The 14,229-nt window shown below is 50.8% G+C and overlaps 1 protein-coding gene across 1 annotated transcript; it reads right to left on the reverse strand.

The window, feature by feature from the left end:
• Positions 1-500: 500 nt before the first annotated feature.
• Positions 501-11,551, reverse strand: LOC148116163 (H-2 class II histocompatibility antigen, E-S beta chain-like). The gene is made up of 6 exons (XM_087888451.1): positions 11,437-11,551; positions 5,411-5,719; positions 4,393-4,493; positions 1,081-1,357; positions 811-924; positions 501-508 (listed from the first exon to the last, which is right to left on the reverse strand). Exons 1-6 carry the CDS (start codon positions 11,549-11,551, stop codon positions 501-503), a joined length of 924 nt encoding a protein of 307 aa, XP_087744577.1.
• Positions 11,552-14,229: the final 2,678 nt, after the last annotated feature.

Genomic DNA, 14,229 nt, shown 5'->3' on the forward strand with positions numbered 1-14,229 from the left:
ATGCTAAGTTCATTATCAGCAATTTAGCTGGGCAGATCTCCTGCCATTTGCTGAAGTGATCTACAATACCGCAGTGCATAGTAGGGGTGAAATGTAAAATTTGTTACTACTGGTTCTGTGGGCGTGGCTTGGTGGGGGGGATGTGACTGGGTGGGCGTGGCCTAACAGAATGGGTGGGTTGCTTACAAAATGCATCGGGGAATTTAAACCTGGGATGCTCCCTCCCCAAGGGAGGAATGGGAAGGAATGGCCCCCTCCTTCCCTTCCCTCCCCTCCCCTTCCCTTCCCTTCCCTTTTGCAATTTCCCAAAACTTGGAAAAATTCTGGGCAAGATTTTAGCGTTTCTGTGTACTTTTGTTTTTGATTGCAATACATTTTCAGATCTCTGTAAGGAAACGTTGCTCAAAATCCAAAAAAACTGCTCTATCCACAACAAGGAGATATTGTTCAGGCAAGGTTTTTTTTAAAAAAAGGAACAATTAAGGAATTTTAAAAGCCACCTAAAACTCTTAGGAGAGGTTGAGATGAGGGGGAAGAGGAGAAACTCACCTGCAGGAGGTTGGATGGGAATTGCTGGAAGGAGAAAAAGACTCAATCAGGACCCTTCATGGGCTGGAGGACTCAGGGGGACCCCCTCCCCATCGATAGCCCATCATAGGTTGTGTGATCTCCACTTATAGCCCCTCAAACAAGAGAAGCTGCCAAAAATATTCCTCAAGGGGCCCCTCCTGGCCACCTGCTAAGCTTGAGGAGAGGCCTCCCCTAGAGGGTCCCCTCCCCACCACCTCTCCTCCAGCCCCCCAGACTCACCTTTCTTGCTCTTCAGGTAGGAGAAGAGCCCCACAGCCAGGAAGGCCACTCCTATCACGGCCCCCATGATCCCCGTCCAGAGTTTGCTCCTGGCAGAGCTGGAGGAACGGGGCTCTGGGGAAGGAGAAGGAGCCTCACCTGAGCAGGAGGATCAGACCCACCTTCCCCCAGGAGGGTCCATTCCAGCTCTCCCCATGGGGTGGGTCTCTCCCCCTTCTCAGGGAAGGATGGGGTCCACAGAACAGGAGGGGAGGGAGGGGAGGGGCTTACCCCACTGGACAGTGATGGGGGCCTCCAGGCTGGCATGCTCCACCTTGCAAGTGTAGACGTCCCCCCGTTGGGGCTGGGTCTCCAGCATCACCTGGAGCTGGTAGGTCCAGTCTCCGTTCTGGAGCTCCTCCCCAAAGGCCACGCCCTCCTCCTCTGGCTGCCCGTTCTTCAGCCACTGGACCTCGATCTCCACGGGGTAAAAGCCGGTCGCGGTGCAGAGGAGGATGGTGTTGGGGGAAGAGGGCTCCATCTTGGTGGGGGAGATGGAGACGGTGGGCTTGGCTGGAGGGGAGGAGGAGAAGGAGCCACATGAGAGACACAACAGGAAAGAAACGACGCAGAAGACGGGAAGGACAGACGCAGCACGAGTCGGATGATTCTTGGGATCTCTTTGAAAATGAAACCAGATTTTTAATTAGGTGCAATACCACAACATTTGTTTGTTTGTTGTTTGTTTAGTAAACTTAGTTATTTATTAAATTTATTTGCCAAAGTGGCCACAACTAACCCAAAGTGTTACAGACACTCTCCTAGCCATGACAGCCACCTGCTCTCCGGGAGTCCAGGAGAATCTCCAGAATTGCCAACTGGGTCTCTGGGACAATGCAGCTCCACCCAGAAGGAAGTTGGCTAAAGTCCCCCATCTTGGGGCTCCCAACACCCAAAGCCCTTTGGCCTTTCCAGGGTTCAGCCGAAGCCCCTAATCCCCCACTCAGCCCCTCCCCCCACAGCCTCCAGGACCCTCGAGGGGGCAGCCTCAGCATCTCCTGGGTCCCCAGAGGTGGAGATGAAACCTTATCACATCAGCAGACGGAGGAGACCTCCAGCCTCCCTCAATTTTAGGCAGCCTCAACAGAAAGGGGCATTTTTAAGGAAAGGGCAAAGGAGCCCAATGGGGGGGGGGGCAGCCCTTTGCTCCCCATAACTGCCAGAATCCCCTGAAGGAAAAGTTTCTCCCCCATTGAAGATGACAGACCCTGAATCCCCCCTTCAGAGCAGGAAGGACAGAAGAGCTTTTGGGGGATCTCAAGGATCTCTCTCAAGGATCCTTCCTGGGGGGTCTTTGGGGGGATTCAGAGGGAGACCCCCCACTCAGACCAGGCTCTGCCTGCACCCAGCCGGCCTCCTTCCCAGCCGCAGGGACCGGCCATTCCTGGGGAAGGAGGTGGGGAGGGGTCCCTCTGACTCCCTCAGGGAAGCTTCTGCCCTGGATGAGGGGGGCAGGGAGTGGGGAAGGGATCCAGAGGGGATCTGGGATCTTGATCTCCTCCTTCAGCAAATGCTCCAACTGGCACACCTCTTGGATGGATTAATGGGGGGGGGTGTTAGTCTGGATGAGCCCCCCAAGAGAGTTGACAATAGATCCATTCCAGCCCAGAGTCCTTTGCTAACCCTTTTTTTTTCTGTTGAGGGATTTTCTTATTAACAGTAAATTCTATAATGCTTAAGAAGAACCCATTTTTAAATGGTTCTTTGTAATTCCAACCTGGGATCTGGTCAGGTTTCCACGCAGACAAATAGCAGCATTTCAGGTGTGAGTTTTTTTCTTTTCTCAGGAAAATCCCATTTGCCTCTTGGGACATTAAAGGCCTTTGTGGAATTGCTAAAAGAAGGCAGAGGCTTTACAAACTGAAAATGGCCTTTTTTAAAAAAACAGGAAATGCAAATTTTGGATGAGAAAAAGACTTTTAGCAAGAAAATGGAAGGCTCAGATATTAAATCAGTGGAAATTCAAAAGCTGCAATTTGGTATTTTTCCATGTTTATTTTTATAGCCCATCCCAAACCTCCTTATTTACAAGACTGCAGTGTGAAGATTTTGGGGTTCCTATTTGGCCAGTTGGGAGTTGCTGGAGATTTTAATTGGATCCGATTTTTTTTCCTTTTTAAATATCTACCGAGAGACACAACTTTCAGGTCTCCTAAACTGGAGCCGCACCAACAATTTGCTCTAAATACATGGAATTTAATAAATATTCCTCTTCTTTTAATAAAGAAGAGGAACCCCTGGAGAATTATTGGCCTCTTGTCTAAAGTATTTTCATGGAAGTAAAAATAATACTTTTGATGAAGAAGAAATTATATGAATCACAATGAAATTCAGGATGAATATTTTGGATTTATAATAAAAATCCATTCTATTTATGTGGATGAAGCTTGGGAGCAGCTAAAGGTTTTAAACAACCCATCGAGAGATTTTGGTCGTGTCCCTGAACCAGGGAGGAAGGAAGGAAGGAAGGAGGGGAGGGAGGAAAAGAGGAGGGGAGGATGGGCTTTGGAGTCTTTGGGCAGCTGATGAAGCTCCTTTCCCTGAAGGGAAAATCCCCCCAGAGACCCTCAAAAGGAGGGAGGAGGGAGGGAGGCCCTGAGAGGCCCACAAAAGAGACACACTCACAACACCAACACAATTGGCACTTGGGGCACTTTCGGAGGTTATGAAAAATCACTAGAGAAATGAATAAAAGTGAAAGTGAAATCTCTATGTTAAATATTATTGGAATGAGAATTATTTCAAATATTATACCAGATGACAAGAATGTTGTGCTGTTTGTAGGGGAAAAATAAACTTTAAATATTGTCCAGAAACAATGTAGCTGAATATTATTATCTCCAAGAAAATATCCTCTTTGGTAGGAAAAACATTTCCAAATGCATCTTATGTGGCAGCTGAAAATCCTCCCAGGTTTGCAGGGAAGAATTTAGGAGTGAAAGTGAGTTTTGCCTCCAGACTGAATCTGTGGAGAGCAAAATCTCTGCAGGTTCCCCTAAAATATTGAATAATTTCTGGAAGGAGCAAATGCTCGAAGAGGCTTTTCTCTCTTAGGATCTGGAGGTTTTCCTCTTATGGAAGAAGGATCTAATTGGATTCTATGGTGAGATGTTATTTTTGGAGAATCTCTGGGCTCCCAATGGGAATATTAAACTTAACCAGTTCTTAAGTGAAGATGCTTTCAAGACTTCTCTGATTCGAATAAAAGGAATATAATTTCTCTGGAAAGGCCGAATGGCAACAAGGGCAGCTAAAATCCTTGATTGGCCTCTGAAACCCCATCAGTCGATAGAAATATAGAAGATTTTTATTAGACAAAGAAATAAAACGAGGAAAAGAAATGTAGGCAACATTGAAGGAATCTGGAAGAGAGAAAGAAAGAATCTGAGGCTTCAGGGCTGAATGGAGGCCCAATTTCTTTCTTATGACCCCAAATTCAGTTTTAAGCTTTGTGGGTGTTTTTGGATTCTCCCCCCCAAATCAGGAGCCTCCCCAGGAAGGAAGAACGGAAGAGATCAGGATTCCTGTTATTGGGGGTTTTACATCTCGGTTTAAGCATTGAATCATGATTACAAATTCTAGGCTGCTTCCGTTACTCATTTGTTTCCTTATTGGATTGAAAAGCTGCTGGACTGGAAATGACTCTGAATGAAGAAAGATGAAAGAAAAGCAGAAGATCCATAGAAAGGGGTCAACTAATTATTATTTTTATTTTGGGTAAAATGAAACCCACATTTTTTTATCCCAAAGTGCCAAAAGCAGCATTTCTGGAGCAGAGGAAGAGAGGGAGGGGCTTCTGGGTGGGAAGAGGGAGGGAGACGGGAGGTCCCTGAATAGGATAGAAATGAATCAGGGATAGAGAGAAATATATATGTAGATACAGGGAGTCCTCGACTTAGGACCACAATTGAGCCCAAGATTTCTGTTGCTAAGTGAGACGTTTGTTCAATGAATGTTGCCCCATGTTACGACCTTTCTTGCCACAGTCACTAAGTGAGTCATTGCAGTTGTTAAATTAGTAGCAGGGTTGTTAAGTGAATCTGGTTTCCCCAGGGACTTTGCTTATCGGAAGGTTGCAAAAGGGAATCACGTGACCCCAGGATGCTGCGACTGTCAGTAGTACGAGTCAGTTTGCAAACATCTGAATTTGGATCACGTGACCCTGGGGAGGCTGCAACGGTCGTAAGTGTGAAAAACAGTCATGCTGTTTTTTTCAGTGCCGTTGTAACTTTGAACAGTCACTAAATGAACTCTTGTTAAGTGGAGGACAGCCTGCATTGAGCAAGAGAGAGAGACCTTGTTGGATTCCCCTCCCGCACAAAAAACATATTAGGGTGGATTTTCTTGGGGGGGGGGAAATGGATCAAAGGGATCCCAGATTCCACACAGGAGGAAAGTTTGGATCCTGGGAAGAAGATTTTGTCAATCTGAAGGTGCAGAATAAATAAATGAGGAGTAAAACCTCCATCCAGGAGGATCCCAAGGAATGAAATGAAATGAAAGGAGGTCCTGGCATCCCCCTCCCAGGGAAGAGCTCCCCCCTCCCCCCCCTCAGACTCACCTCTCCGGCCAATCAGGCGCTCCTCCGCCTTCGGCGCCTGGTAGCTGTACACCCCGTAGTTGTGCCGGCAGACGGAATCCATGGAGGCCTTCTTGTACTGCAGGCCCTTCCGGTGCTGCAGCTCGACCTCATCCCTGTTCCACCTGTCCACATCCCCCTTCCCAAACTCCGTGACGGCCACGAACTTCCCGAGGTCGCTGTCGAAGCGGGCGAATTCCTGCCGGTCGTAGAGGTAGTGGTCCAGGAGCCTCACCCGCTGCGTCCCGTTCAGGAAGCGGCACTCATGCTTCGCCTGGTAGAGGAAATGGGCTGCGAGGAGGAGGGGGAGGGAAGGCCATCAGGAGGGACTCCAGGGCCCATCGTGCACAGCCATTAATAGAGGAGGGGGGATCCAAGCGGGAGGGGGGAGTTGCTGGAGTCCTTCCGAGAGAGACTGGAGGAAGACGCCCCCTGGAGGAGGGAGCGGGAACTCTCTCAGTCCCAGAGAGGAAGGGAGGCTTCCTGAGGGGTCTGGAGGGGGGAGGGGAGGAAAGAGGGGGAGGGGTGGGAAAAGGCAGGCAGAAGCTCAACGGGTCCAGCGATCCCATTCAGTCTCTGCAGGGAAGGTTGGACCTCAAGGGGCAGGAAGGAGGGGGGGGGCTGGAGGGAAAGTAACGTCCATCCCCCCCACTCTCTCTTCCTTTGGGAGGGGATCTGGGGAGGGGGCACAACGAGGGCATCTAGACCGACCCTCCTGGGGTCTCCCAGCCCTTCAACCCCCACCTTCCCTCCCTCTCTCCCCCCCTTACTTCTTCCCCCTAATCTTCAGTCCCCCCCTTTGGGTCACTGTCGAGGATCACCCCTTTCCTCTCCCCCTCCCCCAAAAGACCCTGCAGTGCACCTCCCCTCAAAGGGAGGGTCCCCCACCCCCTTCACAAAAGACTCCCAACATCCTCCTCCCTCCCTTCCCCCTCCCCTCCAGGGGGATTATGGGGGTTCTTGGTCTTCTTCCCAAATTCAGGGTCTCCCCCAGAAGGGCCCGAAGCCCCCCTCTTGCCTGACCTCCAAAGCCTCAAATCTGAGATTGAGAAGAAAAAGTGAAGTTTCTGAAGAAGCCCAAATGCCTCAAATGCCTCTTTTTCCTTCTGGGGATTCAGGGCTGAAAATGCCTCAGTTTCCCTCTTTCCCTGCAGCCCCCTCCCACCCAGGCACAGGAGAGGCTGCCACCCCCACCTGGCTACATGGGGGGAGGGTTAGGATTAGGGTCCCTCTCCGTCCTCCTGGGGGGGGGGCTGTGGGGAGGAAGGGGGAGGAGACCACGCAGAGATGGAGGCTGCTGGAGGCTTCCTTCCCCCTTCCCAGCCCCCTCCTCCCCCGCCCAGCCCCCTCCTTACCGGGGGTCTCCTCCCCCCCTTCGCTCCCGGGGATCCGGGCCAGCGCCCCCAGCAGCAGCATCAGGGGGAGCCCAGCCAAAGCCATGGAGGCTCCCCACAAGCGCCCCAAAGGGGGGAGAAAGACGCTCCCAGCCCCAGAGGAGGAATCGGAGGGTCTGGAGGGGGGGACGAGGTTTCCTAGGACTTCGGAAGAGGGAGTGTCCAGAAAGAGCAGGAGGACCAATGGGAATCCTCCCTTCTGCAGCGTCATCGGTCTCCGGGCAGAGCCTCCCTTGACTTCGCCCGATGCAGGAGAGAGTTCTGCGCAGAGAGAGAAGCGGAGAAAGTGGGGGAGGGGAATCCCTTCAGTCTTGGGGGGCTGCAATCCGGGGGGTCTTTCATGCCAGCTCCGTCTTCCTTTTGCCCCCCTCCCCCCTCCATGATTCTCCTCCACTCTCCCATCTAGTCTCTGTTTTTATTTCTTCTGTAAGTAAATATTAACCATTTCTATACCAACAACTTCACTTAATCAGTAAATCCCAGAAGTCCAGATTTCATTTTTTTTCTGCCCAAAGTCCAGAAGGGGCTTCCAGGTAGAAAAACAGCTGGAAATCTCTTCTTTCAAAAAGTTTATTTCTCCATCTCTGCCCACTTTTTCATTCCATCCCTTCCTCCATCCTGGAGGTTTCTTTCCATGGAAGGAATTCTTGCTGCAGTCAGCATGTCCAGTAATAGAGACTCTGGACTCTGCAGGGGGCGGGGATGAGTTGGTGACTGTGGACACAAACACACAAACACACACACACGCACACACGCACACTGACCCCTCCCCACATTTCCTGGCCCCCAGGTGAAACCCCCAGGGAAGCCTCTGACCTTTGACCCCCTTCCTTCCTGGCACAGGGGCTGCCGGAGGGGAGGTCTGACCCCCAGCGCTGTGGGGTTTAGGCCGGTTTGGGTTCCAGAATGGCTGCTGTTGAGCTCAATGGGGGGGGGGTGTTGAATCAGAAGGGGGGGAAGAATCTCCCCCTGAAGGACTGCTGGAGCGGAGCCTGTCGGGGGTTCAGCCCAGAGTCTGGAGGGTCTCCGGCTGCTTCCTCTTTTAATGTAAATTTTAATTTGTTCTTAACTTGGGGTTTTAAATTTGTCTTGGGCTAAATTGATTTAATTCGATTTTACTTCTGCTCTTATATTTTTGTATTCTATGTGTTTTATCTTGTGCCTGTTCACTGCCCTGAGTCCTTCGGGAGTAGGGCAGTATATAAATCAAATAAAATGAAAATGAAAAATGAAATGGCCAGTCCCAGGCTTTCTTCCCCCTCCCCCCACAAGCAGGAGGGGGTGGGTGGGTGGAAGGCTGGGGGGGGGAGAGCCGATGGGGAGACTCAAAGGCTGGAAGGGACCTTAGAGATCTTCTAGTCCAACCCCGTGGCATCCAGGGATGCAGCCCCCCCTCCTCCCCGCACAATTCCAGGTGGGGGGCTGCTCCATTGATTCATTGGTTCTCAGGGTCAGGAGATCCCTCCTGATCCCTTCCAGGTCGGATCTCCCTTGGAGGCTTTGGAGGATCCCATTTTCCCTTCCAGGCTGATCGACCTTCTCAGGGCTTCGGCTTCTGTCAGTTGAGGGGTGATTCCTGGAGACGCTGCCCCACTCCGGGATCTTCTTGTGAGATCCCAAGTGAGTGAGGGAGATCCCAAGGGCAGGAGTGGGACTCCAGTCGGTCTTCCCCTCCAGGAAGGGTCCCAAGTGGAGTTTCCCCCCACCCAGAGCCCAGCCAAGACCCCACATCCCCCCTTCTCTTCCGGCCCAAGCCCAGAGTTCAGGGAGGTCCCCCGTCTGAGCAGCGGCTCTTCCTCCCTCCCCCCCCCCAATTCTCAGCCAAAGACCCTCAAGGCACTTTTTCCTCCCTGGAAATTTTGAGGGTGTTTTTCTCCTTAAGTCCCTCCAACTTTTGTAGGTGTGTTCATAAAAAACGTCTTTTGAAGAGAAATATCGTTTCCAAATAAATGCAGCTTTTCCCTCCTTTCCAAATCTCTGCCGTGATTTGAAATAAACCTTTAAGCTCCATAAATCTCACAAACATTTTATATTATGAAGTAGCAGATTCTCCATTCCTGCTGTTTCTTCTTTGCCAGGGAACTCAACGTTTTGCCTGCAGGGATCGTGAGAGAAAAGGGGATTTTAGAGGGAGAGGAATCAGTCCTGGGACTCCCAAGTCCTAAGAATCAGCCTCTGAGATGAATTTAGTTCTTCTGGAGGGGAGTTGGAGGAAACATTTTCCCAAAAGAAGGAGAAGAAAAACGTCCATATCCACGGATATGATGTGTCAGAGGATCTGAGCGGATTTTCTTCCTTGGAAAAGGTTTCAATATTATTTAGGAAGGATGGATGGAGGGACAGTATATTAAATCGAAGAATAAATTTATAATTTATAGAATAACCTGGAATGTTAATAGAAATCCTGGGGACTTCAGGGATCCTATTTCCTTCACTATAGGATTACAGCCTTTTCACCATCACAGTCTGGAAATCTCGCCCCCCCCTCAAACTATCCCAAAAGGAGACCTTCTGTTTCTTCTACTCCTCTTTCACTTCATCCATAGAAAACATTTTTTCTAGTCTTTGGGGGAGATTCGGGTTCTGCTCAGTTACGCAAAGGCGGCTTAGAGAGATCCTGAATTCCGGATCCTGTTTCAAGAGTTTTGGGGGTCCAGAGGTGGCCTGGGTCCTTTCCAGGGATGGGGGGGCTGGAGGGGTCAAACTCCCCCCTGGCCCAGCACCAGCCTCAGCAGCCCAGAGCCAGGTTCCCCCCCCCCAGCAACTGAAGTCCGCATCTGCCCCACAGTTGTGTATCTGACACAGCCACTCGCACACAGTCAGCCCCAGATCCAGGCAGCCTCTGTGGGGCCTCCATCCCCCACCTGACCCAGGCAGAACCTCTGGGCCCCTTTCATGCTTCCAATCCCCCAAATATTGTGCTCTTCTCCAAGTTCTCTCTTAAACACACACACAAATACACACACACACAGAGCAGCCCTTCCTTCTCCAGCCCCCAAGAGCTGCAGAGGCTCTTGGGTTTCACTTCCCCATGCAGCCAGCCTGAAGCCTGAAGCTTTGGGCTCCTCCGAAGCGGAACTGAGGAACCGGCCAGGATCCAGCAGGCAACAAGCCTCCATTCTCCATCAGGGACTCCCCTCCTCCTCCTCCTCCGCCCCATGGCTGAGTCTGCAGGTGGGGCAGCCACAAGGTCCTCTGCCCCATTGGAAGCGGCTGAAGGGGCCCTTCCCCACAACCTCATTACAGGTCTCTGATCCTTTTCTCCATCACTTAAAGCCCATTGAAGGAAGGAGTCCCTGACTTATAACGGTTCATTTAGTGACTTTTCAAAGTTACAATGGCACTAAAAAAAGTGACTCTTTGCCTAATATTCCTTCTTTTTAAAATATTTTTTATTTTTGAAGAGAGAATATCTCCTCGTAGAGCCTCCATGTCTTCTGCCAGCCACAGCCTCCCTAGTTCTCTCCTGGGTCCTCTCTGATGAACCTTAAAGGCTTCCCTGCTGACCGGAGCCTCCCAGAGAGAGGATCGGAGGGGCCAGGAGGAGGAGGGGGAGGGGTTGGAGAAGGCCCCGTCCAGGGTCTCCCCTCCCCTGGTGGCAAAGGCCCCGTATGGGGGGAAAGGAGGGGGGGCTGCTTCCAAGGCGGCCTCTGGTCTGCTGGGTTTCCCAGGAGCCTCTTTCCTCTTCCACCAGGCCCAGAACCTGCCTCCCAGGTGAGGCCAGGGGAGTCCAAGCCCCCCATGACTCTTGCGGGGAGCTTCCTCCGGGCCTCAGCTAAGTAACAGAAACTTCCATCTCTTTCCTCTGGTTGGTTGGGAGGCTCAGAATATTCCCCCATCCCTCTTTCCCCCCCTTTTATCTCAACCCAAATGCATTGAAGGAGGTTTTTCTTTCTTCTGTTGCGTTTCTAGATCAGTTTGTTTATTTTTTATATACATAGTGCAACTCCACCTCCTCTTTTATTAGGTCTGTTTCTTTGGAGCACTTTAAATGTGAAGATATTAAATGGAAAAGCTGGAAGAGGAAAATGCACAATGGTCCAGAACACCCCATTGTAGTCAAGTGAGGGCGGGGCTCCTGTATGAGGTGATCTGCGCTCTGATTGGTGGCTTTGGGTGGAAAGGGGGAGTTTCCCTTTTTCCCGCCTTTTTCTTCCATGGGCTCAGAATGCCGTTTGAGATTTACCTCACAATCTCCCTGCATTCCCGACTATCTTGTCTGCTGTGACTGTAGATGTGAAATACATTTATTTACATAAAACTACAAGTTTGTGTCCGTGTCTCCCACTTCCTTTGGACAGCTGCTGCCTGATTCCTCCGCATTAAATCCCTTTATTTGCACCTTCCAATTTTGGGTTTCATCCCATGAAGTTTTGGTGATTGCAACAATGTCACACCTGCCTTTGGGCTCCACCTTCACCCCATTTATTCCTCGTACTATGAACATCCGTGCAGAGGCATCCGAGTCCCTCTTTGACTGACCCCATATTTGCTTTCTACATCTCCTGCTCTGTCTCCGAGTTTCCCTTCTTTCTTTCCATTCGGCTGATTCCCCTGAGATTTGAGCTTGGAATTTGCTTCTAAAACTTTGTCTCCCTCTCACTTCGGTCTCACTTTCAAGCCCTTCGGATGAGGCGAGCCGGTTGGTGTCCAAAGCCGACCTTCTGGGTTCTTGTGAGGGGCAGCTCATCCCCTGCCAGAAGCCCCCCATGTGGGTGTTGTGGACCATGGTCCAAGAATCCCAATTTCCCTCGAGAGAACCATCCCCTAAGCCAGGCTTGACTTCCAAGGTGCTGCCTTCCCTCCTTGGATGGTTCCCTTTATTGGGGGAGTGGAAGAGAAATCCCCCTGTGCCCCCAACTCTTTCCAAGGACTTTTTCATTCCTCCCAGCATGAAAGAGGAAAAAGGGACCATACTCTGTGGACTTCATTATTTCTGTAAGCCCCTCAGTCACGTCTTTGATAGTTGCTCCCGGGAAACAACCAACCAACTTAGTTTGATTGTCCGTCTTAGAAACGGCTGTTTCAGTTCCACTAAACAATGAATCAACACAAGAATTTCTTTTTTTCTTAAGGAAGTTCGGTCTAATTTTTTCCTCCCCTGCCATTGGTACATTTGGTGTTGTCCCTTCCCCAGGTTCTTGCACACTGTCTTGCAAGGGGAGGCATTGCTCAAAGGAGCCCAAATCTTCTCAGGCAATTTCAGACAATTCCTACAATCACACTCCGACCTCTTTTTCCCCTGGTGGCCCCAAGACCCCAAATGAGGAAGGGGAGGGGGAAATTCTGCCTCGGTGATGGAGGCCACTGGAGTCCTGCAGAGTCAGTCTGGATGACCTCTGGAGGGGGCGAGGCTCAGTTGGAGGGCTGCCTAGGGGCATCTAGAGGTGATGGGGAGAAGGGAGGGGTCTTCCACTTAGGGCTGCCCCATTGAACTCCCCCCCTTTTTCCCAGAGAGTAGGTCTTCCCCTCCGTGGCAATGTCTTCTGCACCAGGAACGGCTTCACATGGATTCCTTGGAGGTCATCTAGTCCAACCTCCTGCTCAAGACTACACCATTTATACCATCGAGCAGGAGATTGAATGAATGTAGGGGAGTCTCGGGTGCCCCCCAATGGCTCCCCACAAATGCTCAGGGAGGACCGTGTCTGCTGGCATTCTGCTCCTCCAAAGGGGGCTTGAGGGGAAGCAGAGCAAGGGGGCCTCTGAGCAGAAGGGGGGGTCCTGCCCCTTCGCCTCCCTGGATCTGCCCACCCTCCTCCTGAACCAGTTCTGGCTTCGGACCCAAAGTAGCCTGGATGGTGGATCCAGAGGCAGCGGGGGGAGGAGCATCCTGCGGGGGCAGCAAAAAGGAAGAGGAGGAAGAGGAAGGGAGGATTCCAGGGTTTTCTTACATCTAAAGTTTATTCTTTTATAGCAAATCGAAGGGAAGGGAAGTGAGTGGGAGGAAAAATAATGTAGATGAAGCTGCTGTGGGTTCAAAGCCAGGAGAGTTGAGGGGTCTGGAGTGACAGGTCCACCTAGCATCCCTGGGGACAGTCTAGATGGTCTCCACCCCTCCCTCACAAGAAAGAGAGGCCCTGAAAGGAAGCTGGGGTGTATGTGTGTCTCAGCAGGAGAAGGTCCAGGCTGCCATTCTCCTCCTCCCCCCAAACTGCCACCTTCAGCCTCCATTTCTCACAGGTTGCAAACAGGACAAAGAGTCCTCAGCTGTTAAATAAAAAATATGCTTTTGCATCGGAGAGCAGGATTAATTCATGAGTGCTGTAGAAAAAGAGATGGGGAAGAAAATCAGAATATAAAGAGAATCTTTTAGTGTAAATAATATATTCTTCTTCCCTTTCATCCCCCACCCCCAAGGCAGACCCACACTGCAGGGGGGTGGTTGACAGGCAGGGACACATAGAGAGAGAATCCGCCCATTTCAGGGAGGAAAAGGCTGGGATGCTTCATATGAAGAAAGAAGACGGGGCTACGATGGGGGTGGCAGCAAAGGGGGGAGCCTGAGGTCACTGGGCCAGAAATTGTGTGAATTCTCACAAGGAGAAGGGGGGTCAGGAAGAAGAGCCTGTCCAGGTTCCAACTGATGAACCCAAAGGAGTCTGCATGGGGTGCCAAGAAGGATCCTCTCGGACCGGAGGGTGGGGTGCAGTTCAGGGCGAAGTTTTTGAGGGAGTTCATTAAGTTGATAGTTTCATCTCAAGGACTCAGCTCCACCTCCCACCCGAGGACGAACGGAGGTAGAGAACGAGCGAATGCAATGATAGAACAATACCTGAGATGCTACGTTAATTATCAGCAATTTAGCTGGGCAGATCTCCTGCCATTTGCTGAAGTGACCGAAAATACAGCAGTGCATAGTAGGGGTGAAATGTAAAATTTTTTACTACTGGTTCTGTGGGCGTGGCTTGGTGGGAGGGATGTGACTGGGTGGGCATGGCCTAACAGAATGAGTGGGTTGCTTACAAAATGCGTGGGGGAATTTAAACCTGGGATGCTCCCTCCCCAAGGGAGGAATGGGAAGGAATGCCCCCTCCTTCCCTTCCCTTCCCTTCCCTTTTGCAATTTCCCAAAACTTGGAAAATTCTGGGCAAGATTTTAGCGTTTCTGTGTGCTTTTGTTTTTGATTGCAATACATTTTCAGATCTCTGTAAAAAAATGTTGCCCAAAATCCAAAAAACTGCTCTATCCACAACCAGGAGATATTGTTCAGGCATGTTCTTTTTTTAAAAAAAAGGAACAATTAAGGAATTTTAAAAGCCACCTATAATTTGTAGGAGAGGTTGAGATGAGGGAAGAAGAGGAGAAACTCACCTGCAGGAGGTTGGATGGGAGTTGCTGGAAGGAGAAAAAGACCCAATCAGGACCCTTCATGGGCTGGAGGACTCAGCGTGACCCCCTCCCCAT

The sequence above is a fragment of the Pantherophis guttatus genome, chromosome 2 (genome assembly GCF_059756535.1).
Source record: "Pantherophis guttatus breed Tessera chromosome 2, ASM5975653v1, whole genome shotgun sequence".
NCBI lineage: Eukaryota > Metazoa > Chordata > Lepidosauria > Squamata > Colubridae > Pantherophis > Pantherophis guttatus.

Excerpts from the sequence above, each read along its gene's own strand:
- LOC148116163 (XM_087888451.1), bottom strand. The coding sequence starts at position 11,551 with ATGGTCCACAACACCCACATGGGGGGCTTCTGGCAGGGGATGAGCTGC. Across the intron at positions 1,358-4,392 it reads TTCAATGCTTAAACCGAGAT|CCCACCGTCTCCATCTCCCC; the intron begins GTAAAACCCCCA and ends CCTCCAGCCAAG. Across the intron at positions 925-1,080 it reads CCCCATCACTGTCCAGTGGG|AGCCCCGTTCCTCCAGCTCT; the intron begins GTAAGCCCCTCC and ends CTCCTTCCCCAG.